The 23684-nt window shown below is 44.6% G+C and overlaps 1 protein-coding gene across 6 annotated transcripts in view; it reads right to left on the bottom strand.

Moving 5' to 3' along the window:
* Positions 1–4478: 4478 nt before the first annotated feature.
* The window catches only part of LOC116480820 (V-set and transmembrane domain-containing protein 4), a 116324-nt gene continuing 97118 nt past the window's right edge, over positions 4479–23684 (bottom strand). For 2 of the 6 annotated variants that reach the window (XM_058436482.1, XM_058436485.1), the window contains one exon: positions 4479–8377. In XM_058436482.1, coding sequence (XP_058292465.1) covers positions 8252–8377 — 126 coding nt within the window. In that variant the 3' untranslated portion in view covers positions 4479–8251. The remainder of the gene's footprint in view (positions 8378–23684) is intronic. The other 4 variants (XR_009212848.1, XM_058436484.1, XR_009212847.1 and 1 more) reach the window with 3 other exon arrangements.

Raw genomic sequence — 23684 nt, forward strand, 5'->3', positions numbered from 1 at the left:
GTCGAAGTAGACAACCTCTAGTATCTCTTTTAGTGAGGCATCCTATAGAGAGGCCATGTTCCTGGAAACCAAGTCACCATCTTCTGGTGCCTGGGAAGGCCTGCACTGCCACCTGGGGGCAGAGATAAAATGTGCCACTGCACAGCGAGGGCCTCCTGAGTCCCACTCCCCAGCCAGGGCTGGCCCTGCCCTTTCTTTGATTGTCCCTCCATTAATGCATCAAAGAATACCCGGAAGGTGTCTTCCTAGGTATCCCTTGGGTCAGTCCTTATTATGCTCACCTGCTGCTTGCCTCCTGAGGGCTGAGGCACTTCCCATTGAACTTGCCAGCTCTGCGCTGCCACAGAGGCTGCCATCACAGCCAGCAGCTGTGTTGGTGGTGATGGGGGTTGGGAGAGCCTGGGACCCCACCTGGGCTTCCCGCTCCTTCGGTTCCAGATGCTGCTGAAGACAGGGTTGGGTGGCTGCCCGCCCGTGGGGATCTCACCAGTCCCAAGGCCTGCTTGCAGCGCACCACGGGCTCTGATCATGGCCACTGCTGCCACTGCCATGGGACACGCCCATGCCCAGCACAGGCCTGCTCTTGCAACCGTGAAGCTCCACACCACACTGGGCTGGGCTTCCAAGGTGGCAGCTCACAGCCACCGAGGCCTGGGTCAACAGCACAGAGGGGAAACCACAAGAGGTACAACCAGAAAGGTAGGCGGGATCCAGGTATGAAGGGCCTTGCTACTCCTCGAGGTGCTGGGCATCCTGAGGGCAGTTGGGGCAGGATGTCGGGCAGGGGTAACTCGGCCAGTCTGAATGTCGGAGGGTGGGTTAAATGGCAGGGAACAGGTCAGGGGTCAGAGTGGTGGTCCATGAGAGAGGTGATCAGAGCTGATGGGAGGCAGGAGCTTTGTGAATGGAGACAATGGGGGAGGTGCCGGCATGCAGGGGAGATGGACAGGAGAGAGGAGGGCTCCAGCTCTGCCACCCCGGGCCAGCTAGCTGAGGTCTTCTGCTTCTTCATCTGCAAATTGGCGTAGAGTAGCACTGGCTTAATGAGATAAGACAGAAAACGTACTCACCACAGTGCCAGACACCTGGTATTTTCAACAAGTCAGCAGTGATTCCGCTGCTGCTGCCGGTGGCCCATATCTCCAATGCTAGATTTGCAGCTTTAGCCATGGGGTGAGTGGTGGAGCCCTAACCAGGATGGCTGGGTATCAAGGGACGCAGGGTGCTCTGATGCATTCAGTATTGGGTGTGTACTTCCAAGAGTCATGAAGGAGCTGCAAGGGGGGAGCTCGTGGGTGGACGTGGAGCTCAGGAGAGGGCTCCACGGGGGCTGTGGAGGTGGGGTGCTCGGGATACAGCTGAACAGTGGTCGGAAATAAGACATTCTCTGCAAGAGAACACATGCTCAGCAGCGAACCCCAGAGGGCTTGGGCAGAGCTGAGTTCAGGGGAGGGGGAGCAAAGGCAGCCAGCAGAGGGTGAGAGACAGACAGCAGGGAGCAAGCAATGTAGACTCCCAGCTGCGGAGAGAAGGAACCAGAGGAGAATAGTGGCTTTAGGGTCTGTGCAGGTTGAGAAACACTTGTCATTTTGGAGATGGAAGGAGAAGTTGAAGGTGCAAAAAAGATGAGGGGTTACATGGTGTAGGAGAACCCCAAGGAAACTAGAAATGAATCCTGATGAGGTGGAAGAATGAGGAGAAGCAGGAACAAGGCATTGTAAGAATGAAAGAGCAAAAGAACTAACACAACTAACTCCATTTTCAATTAAGGGAGCCCTTATCCATTCCTGCACGTAGGCTAGGATAATTTTAGGGCACTGAGATAAAATGCAAAAACAGTAATCATGTAGTTTTTGAAACTAACTCTGGGATTAAAGGAGAAGTATGTAAACAACTATGTTTCGTTGAAGGTTAATAGGAGCTTTGTGATCTGACCAAGGACAAACGAGTTTCCAACTTCCTGGACCCTCACTGGTGCCCAGATGTTAGCAGTTGTTGGTCATGTCTTTAACATAAAAAGAGCCTAGAATTTGTACTGACTTGAGATGGTCTCTGCAACACTAGTCTGCCATCTCCTCAGGCTGCCAGCTGTTGAATAAGCCTGCTTTTCCTTCCACCAAATCTTGTCTCTAAAGTTTGGCTTCCAAGCAGTGAGCAGGAGAACCCGATTTCAGTTACAACATTTTAAGGAATTCCAAACTGACTATGAAATGGACTGGGGTGCAGTCGCAGGGCACTCAGAACTGGGGTACTGTGAGAACCTGGGAAACCACACATGGGCTGAGGGAGAAAAGAGATGGAGGAGACCCCACAAAGGGGAGGATTGGGTAGCCCCAATCCTTAGCTGAGCCAAAGATCAGCCCTGCAAGAGGTCAGGGTTCCTCCAGCCAACAGGAGTGAGGGTGGGAGCAGAGAGGCTTCCTGGAGCCAGAGCTTAGTGCAAGGGGTAGTTTTAGGGTTAGAATGCCTGGGAGGTCGCCAGGCTGGCAGATACCTTTCCATCTCCTTAGTGTGCCCAGCTTCCTCATGATGTTCTCTGGGTCCATTGTGGGCAGGACACTGGCTTAGGACTCTCTCTAAAGGCTCCATCTTTTGTGGACCACAGACCCCTTTTAGAAAACTGAAGAGAACATCAGACCCTCACACACACAACACAAACGTCTGCATAAAAATTCCTGGGTGTTGCTGGCTTCCCTGAGATCCTTCCGTAGACCCAGGAGTCTGAGGTACTAAGTGTACACATAAACAGGAAGTAATCACCCTGGCCGCCCCCAGCATATAGAAAGCTGTCATAAAGGAAAACCGAACGCTGATTCCTTCAGCACAGCCCAGAACCCCATACAGACCACCTACTAATGAGCTTTCTCCTCGTTGTTGATGGAGGACGCTTGTAATAAAGTTTAATGTGGAAGAACAAGGTGCATTTAACCAAAGCTGTAAACATCTCTAATTCTATTTAAAACTGTAGAGTGCAGTACATTAACATTTAACAATCAGACACTAAATTGGAGTGACGCTAATAGCGTTGCGTTTATTAGAAATTGGGCACCAAGTCGTCTTTCACCAGTGACAACAGAAGGAACAGAAAACCTCCATGGCCACTCTTCCCCACCACGCTGCGTGTTCAGGAAGAGTCTTGTCCAAATCCCCACCCCCCGAGAAGATGAGGATTGCTCTGGGGAAAATACACTCAGCAGACCAGACACAGCTCATCGCCCACGTCTGTTAGCCTTGTGCACTGGGGAATGTTTTTTTTTCCCAGAGAAGGAAAGCACTTTTAAAAAGGAGTAATCAATTAATTCAGAATGAGCAAAGGCTCAACCTCTATTCTCCCTGCCCTCTGCAGAGTTCACACCCCGGAGCCCTTCTTCCTTTGAGAGACCCCTAGGAGCAGCTTTCTCCTGGCTCTCCCCTGCTGCTGTGACTCACTGTCCTCTGATCTCCACCTGGATCTCCTCGCCTGCTGCATACCTGCCAGCATGGATGTTCCCCACTGCTCAGGCCCAGCCCTTCCCCTCCTCAATGCGCAGGCAGCCTCTCCCGGGGAATCTTGCCCACTGTCAGGGCTTTGGCTGTGACCTATGCCCTGAGGACACCCCCTTTCCTGCAATGAGCACCAGATCCATGTTTCCAACAGTTTACATCCTTGCCACTCAAAGTGTGGTTCAGGGACCAGAAGCATGGACATCCCTGGGAGCTTGTTAGAAACCCAGAATCCCAGGTCCTATCCCAGACCTCCTGAGCCAGGATCTACACTTTTTTTTTTTTTTTTTTTTTTTTTTTTTTTTGAGACGGAGTCTAGCTCTGTTGCCCAGGCTGAAGTGCAGTGGCACAATCTCGGCTCACTGCAAGCTCTGACTCCCGGGTTCATGCTATTCTCCTGCCTCAGCCTCCCAAGTAGCTGGGACTACAGGCACTCACCACCATGCCTGGCTAATTTTTTGTATTTTTAGTACAGACAGGGTTTCACCGTGTTAGCCAGGATGGTCTCTCGATCTCCTGACCTCGTGATCCGCCCACCTCAGCCTCCCAAAGTGCTGGGATTACAGGCATGAGGCACCGTGCCCACCCAGGATCTACATTTTAACAAGATCTCGATGATTTGTGCATGCATTAAGGTTGAGAAAGCTCTAGTCTACATGCATATCTATCTGGACACCCCACAGCCACTCCAGCCGAGCACGGCCATGCTGAATGCAGACCCTCCCCTAGACCACGAATTTCTGTTTGGTTTTCCTTCCTGATGAACAGTTTCTAACCTGTGTATGGAGATAGGAGTGTGGTCTGGAGTGGGGTCAATGTCCCCACCATGTGGCTGCCTCACTTCGTAATGGGCTCCAAATGACACAGAGCTGGGTCACTTGGGTCTCACTGCAGTCTCCTGGAGCAGGGATACTGGAAAGACATCATGTTCCACATGGAAGCCAGCCTAAGCTTTAGGCTGACACAGAAAGACTCCCTCCAGCATGCAAGTGGCATGTTACCACGCTGTTCCCTTCCACCTGTTGATGTCAGCGCCCCTCAGTCCTTCTCTGGTCCTGCTGGTGTCCCTCTCCAAACGTGAGGCCTCCCTTCCTTAGGGAGAGCATCAGTCCTGGAGCCCTCCATTGGGAGCTCTCCATTGAGAAGGGTGTCTTCAGAGCCCAGGGTGGGGCCCACTCAGGCAGCAGGACACACAGTGCAGCAGGAGCTCAGGGGCTGCAATGCAGCCACTGGGTGTGCCCTAATTGGGCACCCTGGGTACTGATATCAGTATTTTGTTTGTTTGTTTGTTTGTTTGTTTTGCTTCCTGTTCTGGGAAGCACCTTTGATGCATACTGTATTCAAATTCTTTATGCAACCTGACTGGCTTGACCAAAACCAGGATTTAAACCGCAATTAGAGAGTTTATGGAAGAGAAGAGTCTGGGGATGTTAGGGACTTGGGTGGAGTCCTGTCTTTCCAGGACATTCTCCTCCCTGCTTCTTGCTCAGTGTCTGTTGCCTTCCAAGGCTTCTCCACTAGGCAGGAGTTGTGGCAACAGATAGATTTGTTTCATTCCAGCTTCACTGCCCAAGGCAAAGATGATTTCTTTCTCCCCAGGATTTTGATTGTTCCAGGGGGCCATGTGCATGCTTGGGACCATTTCTGGCATGAGCTCCATTCTTGGCTCAGCCTAGGTTACAGTCATGTATATCAGAGGCTGTGATGAGCAGGGCCATGAATAATCCCCAAAGTGAGGGGGTCTTTGGGCTTATTGCTGTGTGGGCCAGCCCACATTATCATACATTAAAAATGTATTTTCTAAATGCCCCATGTTGCCTTCACTCTCACAAGAGTCAGGAGGTGGGAGGCCTGGCTTTTCCTTATTTTCCCCGTGAGCTAACAGAGTGGTGGTACATTCGTAAAGAGGTGACTCTAAGGAATCCCTGGCCTCTCCTCCACTACGGCTGCTTCAGGGCAGGCCTCGGGGCTTTGGCTTGGCAAGACAGTTTCACCCAGGTGGATGCCCCTTCATACCTCCCGGCTTCCTGTGCTGACTCCATGCCACCAAATCTGAGAGCATCTGCTGTCTGCCTGAAAGAAGCCACCGCACTCTAAGCAATGGGTTCATACTTGTTTTAACTTCATTTAAACATTTAAGCAATGGTCCATTTTGAAAATTACTCATATGTAGTTTCGGCCATTGATGCCTTATAGTGAAAACAAATTGATGAACTTTCCCTAATTTCTATTTCAATGATATGTGATATGTTTCCCCTTATCTTTGGAAATGACAATGCATGATTAGTGGTCCATGGATAAAGAATGAATGAGTGGGCACATTTTTTTAAGCTTACTATGGCAATAATGTCAATATATCCTCTCAAACAAGCACCAGATACAAGTCATCCATTGCTTCCAGTTCTGAGCACAGCTTGGGTGTTTGCTTCTGGAGAGAACAGTGGGACCAGCTCTGCCTGGATGCTGTCCATAGCTTCCAAGATTCCCCTGGGCAGCATTTTCAGTAGGAGGAGATAATCTGCAGGTCCCCATTCACACACCTTAGTGTGGATTCATCCAGTGATGACCACAATTTGGGAGAAAGAGGCTGGATTCAATCTACAATATAACAATGACTGGTTTGACTCTAACTGGGAGCTACCAGCTCTTAAGAGCATGTGTTCTTGGTAGAATGTGTTCCTGTCCATGCATAATAACCCTAAGCTCTCCTTAGATTTAAGTGGGTGGGTTTGGGGGTGAATGAAGTTCACTTCCGTTCTGTAGAGGCCTAAGGGGCCTGGGAAGATATTACCCCCGGGCCCGTTGCCCTCTTCCCACCATTTCATTTTCATGTGCCCCCTCTCTTTCCCATTTGGCACCCCCAGAGCCCCACAAACCCATAAGGCTCTTTGGGCAAATTAGGAGATCATCATCTGCCCTCAAAACACTACACATCTGTCAGAACACTGCCATGATAAAATTAAAAATCCCTGTGATAATTATGATATAAATGGTGTGCTAACCATATATCCTCCCCTCCCAAAGAGATGCTCAAAGAAGTTCTAGTGAGTTCTTCCAAACAGGTCTTTCTTTCTCAAAAGCTACATGGTTTATTCACTGCCTTCGAGATCTGGCAGAGAGGGAGGAATGAGACACAGGTGTCATCCAGAGACGGTGAACTTCCACTTTGTAAAGGCAGACCGGTTTGCTCCCAGAAAATCAATATCTGCTTCCAATTTGGACCCTTTCCAATAAACCATAAACTCTCATGAGTCTTTGGGAACATTACTGTAGGGCTAAGTTGGTGGACAAATATTTGATTTTTAAAGTTATTGCAATGAAAGCCTTAAATAGTGAAGAAATTTTCATTTTGAAAATGCAGACTGGCTTTAGCATGAATATCAACACAGAGCATTTGTGTAGCAATTTACAGTTTCTAGAACTGGCAAGGTTCATTATCCCATTTTACCCTCAAGAATTCTATGGGAAGTTAAGTCATCTTTACACAAACATGGAGTTTGAGGTCATTAGGGGATAAGAAATTCAGCCAAGTTCACACAGCTATATAGAGGGCACAACTCATACCCCAGCTGTGTTTAAAATAGATAATTTATCATATATACATGGTCCACTACATAGTCAATTTCTATAGTGTACAGTAAATAGCCACCCAGACTATACTCACATCAAGAAATGTCCTCAACAACACAGTTGACAGGATGGTGCTTTCAGAATGGATCCCCTGCCAGTAAGTCCAAGATTCCTGTGTCCCAAAAGTCCACAGAGCAACTTCCCCATGCACCCTGACCCCCATTCAAACCCATTAGAATTCACACACAAGGTTGCAATGGGCAAGGCACTTGGCAAGAGGAGGGTCTTCAGAACACACTTGCCAGCTTGGCGTGTACTTCCCACTCTCCTACCCTGAGGGCACCTGGCAGCAGACACCCTCAGGCGCTGAATCAGAGGTGACTGAGCTTGGCACACAGTGAAGAGGCCCATGTGCTCCAGTGTGTCTTCTGATGGCCAAGGCCTGTGCTCCTTTGGAAAAGGGTGAGTAAACACTTCTTAGAGAGTGTGTTTCTCTATCAGTACAGATCCACCTTGTGAAAGGGCTGGAAGCCCTCTAGAATGGTGTTCTTCTTGTCCTGTGGCCTCAGGGTCTCATAAGTGGGCACCATGGCATTCAGAGACAGACCTTATACTTCTAGTCAGTCTGCCCCTCTGGCCTTAATCTTCAGGGTCAGTGCATCTATTTAAAACAAGAGATGCCATCTCAGGTGGTGCTGGCAATCAGCAGTTGGCTGTGGCCCTGGCAATGCCATCTGATCCTTGGAAAACCAACATATGTGCCATCTTACAGCTGGGTCCATAATGGCATTTCCTCTAGCTATATACTGTGAGCTTGTATCATGGATACAGGAAGAGTAGAGAGTAAAATTAAGATTTAAAAACGATTTTAAAGAAAACCTGGGCAAAGAAGAGAAAAATGTGAAGGGGTTTGGCTCAGCAGAAAATCTCCTTGGCTGCTCTCAGGATCAGAATCCTTATGCTCAGGGCTCAAACTCAGGCGCATCTTGTCCTGGGAGATCTGTCAAGAGCTGTGGCCCCTATTCTTCTGGGGAGAGCAGCCTTGTACTCTTCGAAGGCACCCAGAATGCCGCTGAAAAGGGGCTCCCCACCACTCAGAAGGCATGAGTGAAAATACAGACATAAGGGCTTTGTCTCCAAGGCTTCATAAATCACTGGGTGGCAGGTATTAAATAGAACCTTGGAGGAGGACGCTGTACTACAGCTTGTTCTCCTCGAAGAGGATCTGGGCGTAGACAGTGCTGGTGGGGGCTCCTTTGGCAGCCCGGTGGGGTTTGATCAGCTCCAGCTCGGCATAGGTTAAGTTTTCCTCAGCAATCTTTGGCTATAAAAGAAAAACAAAACAAAACACAATTCTAGCTGACCACAGGAGTTCTACATCACACATTCATTCATCAAACATGCATGTTCATAGCATTTTGGGATTCAGAGAGGGATAAGCGGACAAGAAATTTAAGAGGCTACATAATATCCAATAACATAATTAATAAGATAGATCTCACTGTCTTCTATAGAGCACTATGTCCTGAAGTGAGATCCTGCGATTTGCTTTCAAGTTGACATGAAACACTCACAAATAAATGACTAAACACAAGGCTAAAATAAAACTTTAATGCTGAAGAATAAAAATAATGTAACTAATGGTCTCTGATCAAAAGGGAAATATAAAGGTGGAAATGGAAACAAAAGAATTCTAAAAATTAATAACAACACTAGAATGCCACCACCTAGAAATTTTTGTAAATGACTTAGTATAAAACTATAATTTCAAAATATCTTGAAAATAATGCTAAGGAAAATATTCCTTGCCAGAACCTAAAGACTATGTTTGAAGCAGTGCTGGGAGAAAACCATGGCCTGAAATACTTATGCTAAACAACATGAATTAAGTAAGTCAGGCCTCCAACTCAAGGAGTTAGAAAAAGAGGAATAAAATAAAGAACAGCAGAAGCAAGAACTTCATAGAAATAAATCCAGACTGCATAAATCACCAGTAAAACAGATAAACTGAAAAATAAATTAATCAAGATAAAAATGGAAAAAGCGTAAGTGAATAAAATAAAAAATAAGATGAGACATAAACTAAATGAAAGAAGTTTAAAAATTTTTAAACAAGACAGTTTGCTGAATATACTGAAAAAACTTTTAAATACAGGATAAAATGCATAATTTTCCAGAAAAATAGAAATTATAAACATTAACTCCAGGAAATCTGAATGTACTATCAAAAAGAAGGAAAGAAGGAGGGAAGAAGAAAGGAAGGAAAGGAGGAAGGAAGGAAGGAAGGAAGGAAGGAAGGAAGGAAGGAAGAGAGGGAGAGAGGGAGGAAGGGAGGATATCATTTATTAATACAAATTTTAAGTTAAATTTACTCAGAGAGAATGAAGTACATTAAAAGATAGATAATCATATTCAAGTTTATTTTATTCCAGAAATGCAAAGATGGCTTGATATTAAAAAGTCTATTAATATAATTCATAATAGTAATAGATCAAAAGAGAAAAGGTGTATGATTATAGATGCTAGAAAGATACTTAATACAATTAAAAAACATTTTTGTTTAAAACAATTTTTGAATGAAGTAGGTGTAGACATATATTTTCTTAATATGATTAAGGAACATTATTAAAATAAAGAATAACTGGTTATTCAAATCTAGTGATATTACCAAGTAAACCTAAAAGTTATTTTTCAACAAATGCTGTTGGAATACTTGGACAGCCATTTGAGAAAAAAAAAATCACATCCTTATATCATTCTTCACCCCAGGTTAATTCCAAATGAATTAAAAATTTTAATGTGGAAAATAAACCTATAAAAGTACTATAAAATAGGTGGGGAGTTTTTTAAAAATAGCCTCCAAGTATGGAAATAATTTTAACATACAACACAAAACCCAGGAGCAATGGAAGAAAAGATGTGTGTACATTTTCATGCTACACATGGCAAAACAGTCTCTAAATAAAATTTTAAAAAACTGAAAAAATGAGGAAGATATTTACAGCTCATATTAAAGGGCTTTGCAATTCCACAAAGATAATAATCAAGTTTCCACTAGCAAATTCAGCAAAGGACAACAGACAGGACCAGCAGTTCATGGGAAAGAAAAATGCAAGCATCTCGGACACAGATGAAATGATACTCACCCTCTCATAATCAGAAAACCGACACTTAAAGTCACACTTAGATATCATTTATTTGTCTTTCAAGTTGCCAAACATTAAAAAAAAAAAAAGGTTGACAAAACATAGAGGTTCTCTCCTGTACTATGGGTGGGAGTCTTTCTTGGTACAAGCAAACAACTGTAAACACTTAAATAGGTATCAGTAGGAGATGGGGGCATTCGTGTAACGCAATATACGGTGCAGTCTTTAAGAATGAAGGAGAAGCTATATGTGTACTTTATATTTCACTATCATATCCTGTGTAAATACGAGTGTATGCGTGTATGTAAGTAAATATGTGGGTACATATTTTACAAACTTAGAAAATCCTGGGAACTCTTGGCACTCGTTCAGAAAATGGAGAGCACATTAACCATGGCTCTTTCTAGGGAAGTAACCTGAACAGCTGCAGGGAGACCCAGCCTTCACTGTGTACATTGGTTGTTACCTTTTGGATTTTGTAGCAGGCACACGTATTTAAACAATGCACTAATTAATTTTAATCCATAATTAGAAAAATAAAAGTTGGTCATGAATTTATAGTCACACAGTCATTTTCATTTAAGCACCTCTGCTCTTTATAAGGATGTCAGACTTAGGGTTTTTTGGTTTTGGCTTTGGTTTTGTTGTTGTTTGATTGACTTTTTAAAAAAAGTCTGTATGCCTATTTCCTGGTTATCTGGTGGAAATTCCAAACACCTAAACCATCTTCATTCAATTTAAGTTTCTTAAAAAGAATGCCAAAAGCAAAACACTTCTTTTCTTTTGAGATGATGCACCCCAAAAGGCACAGGAAGTAATAGACAAGGAGAGTTACACAGAATTGCTTAAGCCAGCACCTCTGCTGGGGGTGACTGCCAAGTGACCTAGACGAATTGTCTAGCAATTTTTCAATTTCAAAGTTAAGAACATTTATAGGGATGACAGCCTTCTGCTTGCCTTTTGACACCGGAAGTCTTTACATTGCTTCTTAGCCATCCATATCTTACAAGCAACAAAAACCCTGTTTACATTCTTGCTTTTCGGTTTAATTACATTTCCCATTATAATGATTCCATTTAGAAATGCCATGTGTCCTCAAATAAGCACACAAAACCCAACTCATGTAAATTTTAGCACCAAGATTTATGAAATCATATTGTCCAGGTGTGTTATTACATTACCTTGAAATTGCATTGTTTTCTAGTGTAGATTATGTTTATTCTTAAGTTATTCCATTATGTTTGGATATGAAAAATAACACTAGCTCTTTCAATACAGGTCACCAGGCTGGCTTGGCTGATGTGTTGTTTTCATACATTTTTATGATGTTCCTATAGTAAACATAATTTAATAAAGCCAAAGCACACTAAATAAATAATTACATCTAGAAAAGCAATAAAAACAAATAAAATTAGTACTTTCATAAGTGGAAAAGGTACTTCAATTACTGCTACAAGCAACAACCCACCATAAAATGTGTAGAATCATTTCCCTTATGTATATTTCTGGAATATAATAATTTGATTGAAGATATGAGGCAGCTCACAGGAGGCTCAGAACTGTGAAGTGTATAGTTTCCAAGATAAGATGCATAATATCAGTCCTTGGCATCTTTAAAGAACCTATTGTTTTTCTGGCATGCACACTTGGCTATCACCATCAGCCATGTGCCTAATTACATTTCCTAGCTTGTTTAACTGGAAATAAATTCCTAATGGCCAATGAAAGGGGCAAATGTATATTCCTCACTGGTTTTCACCAAACTACGTTTCTTTGCACTAATGTTTCAGTGGAAGGTTTAAGGCACATCTGAGGAGAAGCTTAGAGAAAATTTTTGGCACATCAGTAAGACTAGGTAAACTAAAAAACTGGTGGTAAAACCAAGAGCCAGGAGCCGAAAGCAGTGGTTAAAGCAGGTGGTTGCAATGGGGCACAGCCTGACGAGGAGCCTGTTGCAAAGCCCCACCTTTACTTCAGATGATTCAAGTTTACTGCTATCTTCAGTAGACAAACCCAAACTGGATTTAAGCTAGGGAATCACTCCCAGCATCTCTAAAAATGAATGAGGAAGCACTTCTGTTAATTTCCTGATAGACACTGCACTCAAAATGACTCTCTTCAAGCCCCTACCCTACTCTGGGGGATGCAGGGAGTACAGAAGGTTGTGGAGTGTTAGTACAAATTGTAGAACTCAGGATAAAAGCTTCAACAGTGTTGAACTGTCTATTCACAAATACTCTTATGACTGTAAATTCCATTGAAAGCCTCAAGGAAACTGCTTGAAGGAGGAATTCCAGGCCTCAGACCCAGACCGAGTTTTACATTTATATCCAGATGTTGTAATCGCTGGAAAACAGGCAGCAAGAGTGAACCAACTGCTGCTGGGAAGTCCTGGCAGAATCCTTTAGAAAAAGCCCTAGAACATTCTAAATATGTGAGAAGCAACTCGGCCATTTCCTCTCTCCCAGGGCTGTATGGTTTTACTTTATTTTCCATTTCACCTAACCTGTGGTGACTCCTGGTCAGATTCTCTTTCTATTCCTCAAATAAAGGCCTGGCATTTGTTGTATTCAGCTGCTTGGTATCTTGTGTGTCTCAAACCCCTTGTTTCATGGACCCTTAGTCTCACTTTTTATATCAGAAAACTACCAGCCAGGGAGAAAACTACCAGCCAGTGAGAATCCACAAGTAATTCTGGAGGGGGATTCTATGAGCAGGCGGGGATGGAGGGTCAGATACAGGCACGTACTGATGCATCAAAGGAAGGCTGTGATAAAGGGAAATTCTTCTAACTCTCAGATCAGTGAAAGTGTTCACGGAGAAGAGGTGAGGAGAGTGGCTGAGGCTATCGTCCTGGGGCTGACAGCAGGACGGAATGGGTGCAGGAGGAATTTGGATCTTAGTTTAAAGGTCAGCTGTATGACCTTGGGCCAGTTCCATCACTGGAGCTCAGAGATAATAATACCTACTTTGTTGGACGATTATGAGGATTGAAATGAGGTCTATGTAATGTTTTGGCCCAGCAGCTGCCCCAGTGCTGAACATGTGTGTGCTGAACAAATCAGTGTTTCAGTGGCATCACCTCCTCTCTAGGGTCAGCTAAAATAGCACGCATATGTGCACGTTGTGAACGCTTCATAAGTTAACAAGTACTTTGTGAACTAAGGAGCCCTGGGTATCTTTTGACAGGTAAGGAACAGATTCTAGGAAATTAGTTGTTACGGACTGAATCTTGTTCCCCAAATTTCCCGTGTTGAAGCCCTAACTCCTAAGACCTCAGAACATGACTCTATTTGCAGATGGGGTTTTTTAAAGAAGTAATTAAGTTAAAATGAGGCCATTAGGGTGGGCCCTGATCCAATTTGACTGATGTCCTTCTAAGAAGATGAGGACACAGGCACACACAGAGGGAAGACCACATGAAGATACAGGGAGAAGGTGGCATCTGCAAGCCAAGGAGAGAGAGAGAGGCCTTGGGAGAAACCAACCCTGCCAGCACCTTGAGCTCAGACTTCCAGCCTCCACAACTGTGAGAGAATAAAGTCCGTTGTTTTAAGCTGCCCTGACTATGTGACTGTGGCGTTTTGTTATGGCAGCCCTAGCAAATGAATACATAAGTCAAGGAGAGGACAGAAGAGAATGGAAGAAGAGAAAATCGCCTTCCTGAAGGGGAGATGAGAAGAACTACCTGATAGGGTGGGAGAATATTCGAGATTAAGGCATTTATGTCAGCAGCAGAGCACCCTCCCCGAGACAAGGCAGGGGACAAAGGTCTGATACATTTACCCCTGGTTCAGTGAGAAGCAGGGCTGGGGGAGAAAGGCTCTAGGACTTCCTCACATGGTACCCTGCCCCCACACACACCCCCCATCCCCAGCTTCCTGGCCTGCCATGGCCAGGCCTTGGCCTTGACCCTGGGCTGCAACAGATCTGGCTGGGTTGCTGGCAGCCCATGCAAACCTCCAGCTTTCTGGAAAGAGGGCAATGGTGACTGCCATGCTGACTGGTATGAAGGGCACCTGGCTCCAGCAGGGGAGGGAAGCTAACAGAGGAAAGCCACCCAGGTGTGGCTGCCTCCATCTGAGCAATGCACCTGGCTGCCAGGTGACCGGCATACGGGCTAGCTGCAGGACATTTCTGACCTCTGAACTGCACCCGGGGCCGAGACAGATCCTGCAGTCAGCTGAGCACACAGAGGCTGTGAGTGCCAAGGGTCAGGTTGTTTATGCCCCCAAACCTTGTGTTCCATCTGCCATTCTGCAGCTCTCTCTGAAGCCACTTTTCTTTTGTTGCCACATTTCATGCTGGGGATGTAAAGAGAAACAAAATGACACGCAGAAGCAGCCCCACCTAAGGAAGAGACTGGGCTGAGGTTTCAAGGTAGAAGACAGAAAAATCCTACAAGAAAGGGCTCCTTGCCCAGGGAAGCGATAATACTAGGTCTGCGTGCTCAGACTTCCCTGGGCACAGTCTCACTTCTTCCAGGGAAAAACAAACTAGATCTTAAGACAGAGAGGCAACGTGAATGAAAACCAAGGCCAACCTGCTCAAGACGGTAGAGAAAACAGACTGAGGAGCCTAGCGTCTGCCGCCTCAATGAACCACTGGACTGGCCCTGGGTCTACCCAGGGTCCCCAGGTTTAAGTGACTGAGGGATGAAATTCACCCCATGCTCAGCTCTCCCAAGACATTCTGTGGGGCGAGAGTTGTTCCCACCATGATGGGAAGCTCTTCTTTAAGAAGTCTATTAAGATAGGTGCCTCTTTGTAATCTACCTAAAGGTGCCATGTAGATGGGCAGTGGCCCTGGACTATGCCCAGATATCTTGTCCTAAAACACAAATAAAAACCAATCTGTTTCAAGATAAAGTGAAATACATAAAATAAGCCAAGGCTTTGGGAATTCACACTCCCAGGGCTAAGCAGAAGTGACTAGATGTTGGGAGGTGGTGGCATTTCATCTCTGGGTCCCACCCTGCCATGGTGGCAGCCTGCTGCCTGCTGCCCTCCATGTGGAAAAAGAGGGCCCAGCTCATGGTGGGAGAGGATGGTGGGGCTCAGGATGTGGGTGTTGACAGGAGCAGGGCTGGGCCAGAAGATTTATTCCCTCACAGCAGAGGAACCCGCCGCTACCTGACTCAGGGATGTTTCTGACCTGGGTTCTCTAGCAATGAATGCCACAGGTTGCAAAACCCTGAGGGAAGGTGTTTCTTTACATTGCACATCCTATGACTGCTGAAAGTACCAAGCCTTACACTACGGATGCAAAAGAGCCATGTGATCCGCTCAGTCCTCCTTCCAGGCTCTGAAACTTCTCTAACAAGGAAGGCGAGTACAGGTTTCTGTTTAAGTTGATCCCCTCTGCATGAACTCTTGCCGGTCACACACAAGGTGGGCCCCTACTCCTTCAAAACCCACCAGGCCCTCTGAATGCCCTGACACTGATGCCATTGGCGACCACACTCTCCTGCACTCACTGCACCTGTGATGTCCTCTGACTCTGCACAGCGAGCTACTGGGATTCTGCCTCGCCCTCTCTAATGACCATGATCACCATCACAGAACTGCTTCCTGGCCAGTGAAGGAAGGCATTTTCCAACAAACTAATGATCAACTCATTCATTTATACAAGTAACATCTAAGAACGTTCTAAGCATGTATGTTTCTGAGCTATGTTCTCAAACATGTGCCCGGCCCCCCACACTGCACTCATGTTCACCAACATGTGTCCACAGACTCAGCCCTAGGCTTACAGTTCCACTCACGCCTCCTGCTGTGTCTCTGATGACGTAACAGGGGTTTCTCAAAATTTTATTTTATTTGTTTCAAATGACATGGGGTAAAATTGACTTTTTAGGTGTCCAGTTCTAAGAATTGTAACACAGGTATAGATGTCTGTAACCACTGCCATAGTCAGGACTCAGGACAGTTCCATCACCCCTGCATGCCACCCCTCTGCAGTCCCACCTTCCCTCCAGCCCTGACCCCTGGCAACCACAGATCTGTTTTCTACCACTATGGTTTTATCTCTTAGACAAGGTGACGTACAAAGAATCATACAGTGTGTAACCTTCTGGGATTGGCTTTTTTTTTTACTGAGCATAATTCCCTGAAGATTTATCCCAGTTGTTACAAGCAACGATTATCTGCTCCTCTCTGTTGGTAAAGAGTATTCCACATGCTGTCGCTAGCCATCCACTCACCTGCTGGATGACTTGTGGGTTGTTCCAAGTTTTTAGTGGTTATAGAGTTGTTATAAACATTCAAATATAGGTTTTTGTGTGATTTTTTCATGCCTCTAGAGTAAATACCCAGGAGTGGGTTTGCTAGGCCACATGGCAAGTTATATTTAACTTTGTAAGAAACTGCCTATTTGTCCAAGGTGGACCGTTTTGCCCTCCCACCTGCAAAGCATGAGCGTTTCAATTGCCCCACATCCTTGTCAGCACTTTTTTTTCTTATAGCCATTGTTCTAGGTGTCAGTGGCACAGTAATTACCTTTTCCTTATGCTTAAGGAACTTTCCAGTCCTAGACTTGAACCCAAGTGCTCCTGGATGGCTTCTGAGCCAGATTAAATTCTCACATAGCACAGTTTCCTCTCAGAAGCATTAGGAAATGATGATCACACAGACCAGGTTTAAAATGCAGTGATGAACCTTCCTGGACTCTGGGCATCGCAAAGTGAGTTTGCAAGTTTCAGAGCTTGCAATGGCCTGTCTAGCCTTCTGTTCTGCCAACAATGAGGTACTATAACAGCAGGTAGCAGCCTCTGGGCTGAATCTCCCACCTCTAATGCAAGCCCCTTTTCCCCCAGTTTGAGGGTGATAATCATGGAAAGTATGTCCATGGGGAAGAACTATTTGATTTGGCTAATGCGAGAAAAGTCAGCCTCAAGGAATTCTGAGGTTGTGCACCTTTCTGGAAGATAACACACCTTAAGCTCTTAATGGGTAGTTTCTGAGTATATCATTTTGTAGGTGTCTTTTCATGATTCAAGCTGGAAGTTAACATTTTTAACTAAGAAAGAGAGATTTAGCATTCTCTTATGCAGACTCTTGCAAAACAACACTTTTTCACAGAGATCACAGTTAGAAATGTAACTTGAATTAAGTCACAGGAATAAAAGAAAAATGCAATTGCAGCCTCTGCAAGTTCTCTCAATGTCAAAAGTTCAATTGGGTAATACCATTATCACAGCAACAGATCAATAACTGGGACATGGAATGTTTATGCTAACGTCACCTTAGAGTTTAAAAATGTGACTGCAGCTCCACAGAGCTGCACTATCAGGAATCTATTTACCCACGAGAGAATTACCAATTATCAGGGGCAGACTTCCTGTTCTACCTGCAAGATAAGTGCTCATTTTTTATTCAACAGAGTAACTGGTAAAACAAACTCTCCCCTAACAACAGCCACTGCACACATAACTACGGCCACCAAGGAGCTTGAGGCTGTGCATTCAGAAACCTCGATTTGACAGAGGGTCCTCAATGGGTCTCCACAGGACCCAACTCAGGAAAGAAAAGTATGCCGTGAAGCCTATCAGTCCTACTATCATCGACATGCCTTGGATATGAACTTGACTTAATCTCAAGTACCATGGGTGCTGATTGGCAAATTTATTTAAACCTATTATGGAAAGAGAATATAGAGTTCTATGGTGTACATGTTAAATAAAAATAAACAAAAGAAATGCCTTTCCAAAACAAAGGACATAATCCAGAAGTGGCTTTGGGAGGTGGCAGTGTGTGGTGGCTGAGAATTGGTCCTTCTGAGAACAGAACTCAGAAAATGCTAACTAATTTTCACCATCTCGCTACATCCTCATGCCAGCCTTGTGAGGCAGGGCCAGTGATTACGGAGTCTGGATTACAGGTGGTGTCTGGATTCAGAGCCAGTCAGTCCTTCCCAGATGCTCATGGGCAGTCCCAGCCATTGCAAGTGCACGCTCAGAGGCAGTGTCTATGCTGTGATGTGAATGCCTTGTATCCAGGTGAGCAGACAGGCAGACAGCAGTCCCTTCCCAAGAAGTAGGCCTGGGATGCCAACAGGGAAAATAGTGAAAAGCCCTTGGCATGAATTGTTTGAGGTTTTGGAACAATCCCACACCACTCAGTAGGCAGTATGAGCTCCAACTAAAGGGGAAGTTGCGGGAGAAGGGAACTGGGCCCATCCTCATCAGAGGCAGGAGCCCTGGCTTGGTGTGGAGAAACACAGGACTTGAGGCCACAGAACCCAAGACTTCCCAAAGACAGAAACATGGAGCTGTCCCTGGTGGGAGAGGGTGATGGAGGGGAAGGAAAGAATCTCACTGGAACACCTCCAGGGGGCCCTGCACCCCTCTGCACAGCTTCACCCCCAGGTTCCCAGTGTACCTCTGGGCGGCATGGGATGCAGGCCACAAGGCTGCAAGGCTCTGCTTGGGCCAGGCTGTGTGTGGGGTGGCAGCAGACCCCTGGGTGGAGCTGTCTGCTGGATAGGTGAAAATATGAGGCTGAGAATCCAATGGCTACTGAAGACGTCCAGGGGCATTTTCAGAGGTAACCATTAGAGCCACCACCAGGTCTACTCTCACCATCTCCTTGGAGCGGAGGCCACTGGTCCACTGGGACCTCTGGCTCTAGCAGTATAACTCATAGTAGATCTTCACTCAGATGTGAGGGCTGGAATCCAGTTGTACTCCCAAATCCAGCATTCTGCTGTGACTGCTGACTTAGGTGTGCCTTGACCCAGGGTCCAGAGACACATGGGGCCTAGGCACTCTCGGAGGCACCAAATGCCCCACCTACTCTGCAGCTTCAGGTATAAATGAACCTTGAGATCATATCTGGCCAGATTCCCCCTCCACCCCACCTCTGCATGGTCACCCAGGGACTGAGGGCCAGTCACCCAGCATGCTCTAGGACAGTGGGAGGACTGGAAAAGGTCTGGAGCTCAGGAGAGAAGTCTTGGATGGATATGAAGACGTGCACTTTAGGTTGGACGAACTCACTCAGAAATCATGAGCAGGGCAAATTCGCCTCAGGTCCTTGAGTCCAAAAAGTACACAGGATGTTCAGCAAAGTGTGTCCTCAGAATGGATTTGACATGACAGAAAGTCACTACCTAACTGCTTTGAGGACAGGCAGAGGTGACCCCTTTGGGAGCCTGCTAAGTCTGGCATAGAAAGACCCAAGGCCAAATATTATTGGTTCAAGTTTCTACAAGTTATCAGACAGATAGATGCCTGTCAATTTCACCAACATATGTTTTGGAAGCTAAAATGTGATTATAGACAGTGTTCTTGGGGAGAGTCCTAATACCTGGAACTTTCGAAGTCTCACAGCAACTGCTCCATGGTCTAACATGGTCATTCATTTCCTCTCCCCTGTGGTCCATAGATGTTTGAATTCCCAGCTGCCTTTCAAAGGACTGTTACTGGCAGTACTATTCAAGAGGATGCTTTTGCTTAGAAAAAAGGGAGCCTTTGGTTATCTACTTCAAGATAACCAAAGGCTTGATGTTCATGCTGAGAATTTGCAAATTTGAACACTCTCAAAATTCTGATCAACTGCAATCTTTAACACTCTCTCAGACCAATCTAATTGTGCAAGGACCTGCTTAGGAACATGTGCCCTCAGAGACAGGAAGACTGCCATTTACTAGCTGTGTGACCTTGGACAAGGTACTTAACCTCTTTATTCCTCCATTTCCTTATCTACAAAGTGGGACTCATAATAGTAACTAGCCAATAGAGTTTTTTAAGGATTAAATGCATTAAAACATGTAATGTGCTTGGAAAAATACCTGGTAGGCATATAGTAAATGCTATACAAGTGTTTGATTATTACTATTGCTACTATTTACATTATAGATGATGAACAAGTATTGTTTAAACAGTCCGTTGCTTTGAAATATTTACAGGTAGAAAGAAAAAAACACTTTGATATATTTTGGAAAGTATTATGTGCTAAACGCTAATGAACACCACTGTGTCTCAGGCCAGGGCCAAACATATCTGGCTATTTTATTTTATTTTTTGGTAGGAAAGATAATCCTTCTAAATAATAAGTCAAACCATGCCACTCACTGCCCTGCACACAGTTCTCCAGTGGTTTCTCATCACATCCTGAATCCAGAGTTCTTATGAGGATATCAGCATGGATAAGGGTCTTGATCCTTCATGACCTCATCCTGTGCCTGCCTCTGACCTCGGATTTCTCCACATGTCCCTCTTGCTGACCAGGGCTCCAGCCACATGGATCTCCGTGTGTTTCCTGGACACACCCCATATGGCACTGTTCATTCAGGGTCCACTTCAGGACCTTTGCCCAGGCTGTGTTCTCAGCCCAGCCTGAGATGTTCTCCCCACAGAGCCATGTGTGAGATTCCCTCACTCTCAGGTCTCTGCTGAACTGTGACGTCCCCCCCAATCGAATGCAGCCCCCAACCCCCAGCTCCCCTTGCCCTGTTCTACTGCTCTCAGAGCACATATCACTCCTTGGCATTATAACGTATCATCCATTTGGTAGCCTTCTGTCTTCCTCCACTAAAGAATGTGACAATAGCACCTAATATTTACTTAGTACAACAACTAGTCTATGTGGAAGTTACCCTTATTGTCGTCCTCATTGGACATGTGCAGAGATGAAGGTGGAGAAGTGGCGAGCATGCAGCCAGCAGCTAGTGAGCAGCAGGGCTGGTGTAGAGCCGGCCTCTGACCACATCACTGGGCTCCCCAAAGGCAGTGACTCCGTAGCTTATTTACTGCTGCATCCAGAGCCATGTGGATAAAAGTTGACAACAGGCTTGACATGAAAGAAAGCTCTGATGTGAGCAGTATTTTCTGATTTTCATGTGTGACTACCCTTACCACAGCTAATTTCAAGGTGCCAATGTATGTGCCCCCTTTAGTGGATGAGAGAGGCTCGAGGATGCTGCTGGCTGCAACTTCAGCTCCTAGAAAGACATCTGACTCAGGCAGCCATTTTTGAATGAATGAATGAAAAAGACAAAATGAAACAAAACCAGTCTGATACTGTCTTTTAGCACCCCCACCCCCATCTGCCTGGCCTCAGGAATGTAGACAGGGAAACTCTTCTCTTTCCAATGAAACTCTTTCTTTCTTTTAGCTTCTCTAGGGGTTCCACGACAACACTCTACCAAGAAGCAGAACACCTGGGTTCTGCTGCTTGGAGTCATCTAAAATCTCCACATGGCTTTTAACTTACTAGTTTAAAATACAGGTAGAAGATTGATCAATAGAGAGAGAGAGAAAGACAGAGAGAGAGAGAAAGAGAGGATATCTTCCACTGGGGAGGGTATGAGAAAGTGGTCACTCTGATTCTTTTTTTTTTTTTTTGGTGGGAGAATAAAATAGGAAAATACTTTAGAAAGTTAATTGGGCAGACTCTATCAAAATTTAAAATGAGGCTACACTTTCACATAATGATCCCACTTCGAAAAATCTCTGCTACAGAAATACACACATAAAGTTATATGTGAAAGGATGTTTACCAAAGCATCCATTCTAAGAGTGAAAAATTAGAACAACCTAAATGGCCAAGAGTTGCATACTGTTTAAAGAAATGATGATACTGTAACACTTTGCAGTCATTAAAGAATGAGGTAGATCTATACGTACTGATGTAGAAAAATGTGCCTGAGATATTGTTAATGAGAAAACAATTCAACCTGTGAACACTGTGTAAAGAATCATTCCCATTTTTAGGGAACTTGGCACACAGAAATGGATTTGTCAGAATCTGTAGCCATGACCCACACTAAATGTGGGTGGACTATATATACATATTGGGAATATATAATAAATACGGATCTACACTTGTATATATAAAAAATTTTAGAAGAATATATGCCAAACTCCTGACAGAGACCACTTAGAGGAATAATTTCACTTTCTATTTTAACAAATGGAGATTCTGATTGCCGGCCTACTTCTCTATCACTGTCCAATGAGGTCAAGACATTAAACACCCTGAAAACCCAAAGACTCAGACTTTACCGAGTACTTTTGACAAAAGGCATCAGAGCTCAGAGTGCAGTGGGGAAGAACAGGGATCTGTGGCCAAGTGCCTGGTTGGAGCAGCTCTGCCATGTCCTAGTGGGAGACCTTGTGTTAGTATTTACCTTCCTGTGCTCCTCTAACTCATCTGTGAAATGAAGACAATAAGAGTTGTCTCAAAGTTAAAGGAGTGCTTCCCCTGGTAAGCACTGGAACAGTGTCTGCACGTGGGAAGTGCCATGGAAGGGTGAGCATTATCATTATCACCATCATTACCACTGCCATCACCACCATCATCATCACCATCCTCTTCATCATCACTACCATCATTATCACCATCACCATTACCATTATCACCACCATAATCACCATCATCTTCACCATCATCACCATTACAATCATCATTATCACCATTATTACCAACACCATCATCATCACTATCATCATTAATATTACCATTATTATTACCATCACTGTCATCACCATCATTACCATTATCATCACCATTATTGTCATCACCACTACCATCATCATCACCATCATCACCATTACCGTCACCATCATCATCATCACTACCATTATCACCACCATCATCACCATCATCACCATCACTATCACGATCATTATCACCACTATCACCACCATCATCAGTACCATCATCAATACCATCATCATCATCACAGTAGTGTTAGGTCATAGACATGATGTACAGGGCACAAACCAAGCATTAAAACCAAATCTAAAATAGCAGTAGGTATGCCTGCTTATTTGTTAAATTCATGTTGCATGCAATGTGGGCAATGGGCACATATGACTGAATTAATAATTTTTATTCTTCAGCTTTCTATGAACACTCTTATGGTAAATTTATGAGGCTGTGTCTTATTGTCTTTTGGTGATCACATGTACTCGTTGGAAATTCATAAATTTAATTTTAAGAAGTTATAATAATAAATTAGAATTGATTCTGGCTAGGAAAAAATATCTCCTTAAATGCACCATCAGTTTGTTGTGAACTCAGAATTTTACATAGAAATTTTCTTCCTGATATTTTGGGTGCCTAGCTTGATGTTACAGATATGTTGATGATGTTTTTCTTTTCTTTCTTTCCTTTTTTTTTTTTTTTTTTTTTGAGACGGTGATGTTTTTCTTTCTTTCCAAAATGGCACTTCATTTCTAGTATTCTCCATGTGGGATTGAAAAAGTCTTTTAATAACTCTGAGGTACTCTGTGCTCAAAACTGAAGTTTTAAATGAAATAGGCTTAAGAAATGTGAGCACAAATGATATTGTTTCATGAGATTTCAAAAATAAAACACAGATAAAAAGTTTTTAAAAATATTTCCCAGCAGTGCAATGATCTCAGAAATGAAGTGCCCAATAACGGCAGCAAATCAGCCATGCTGAGATGGAAAACAAGCTACTGCTCTGCAGGGAGGGACAGTCCCTACAGGCACGTAGGGACAGCGTGCCCCGGAGTGG

Source organism: Hylobates moloch, unplaced genomic scaffold (assembly GCF_009828535.3).
Source record: "Hylobates moloch isolate HMO894 unplaced genomic scaffold, HMol_V3 SCAFFOLD_3, whole genome shotgun sequence".
In the NCBI taxonomy this organism is placed as follows: domain Eukaryota; kingdom Metazoa; phylum Chordata; class Mammalia; order Primates; family Hylobatidae; genus Hylobates; species Hylobates moloch.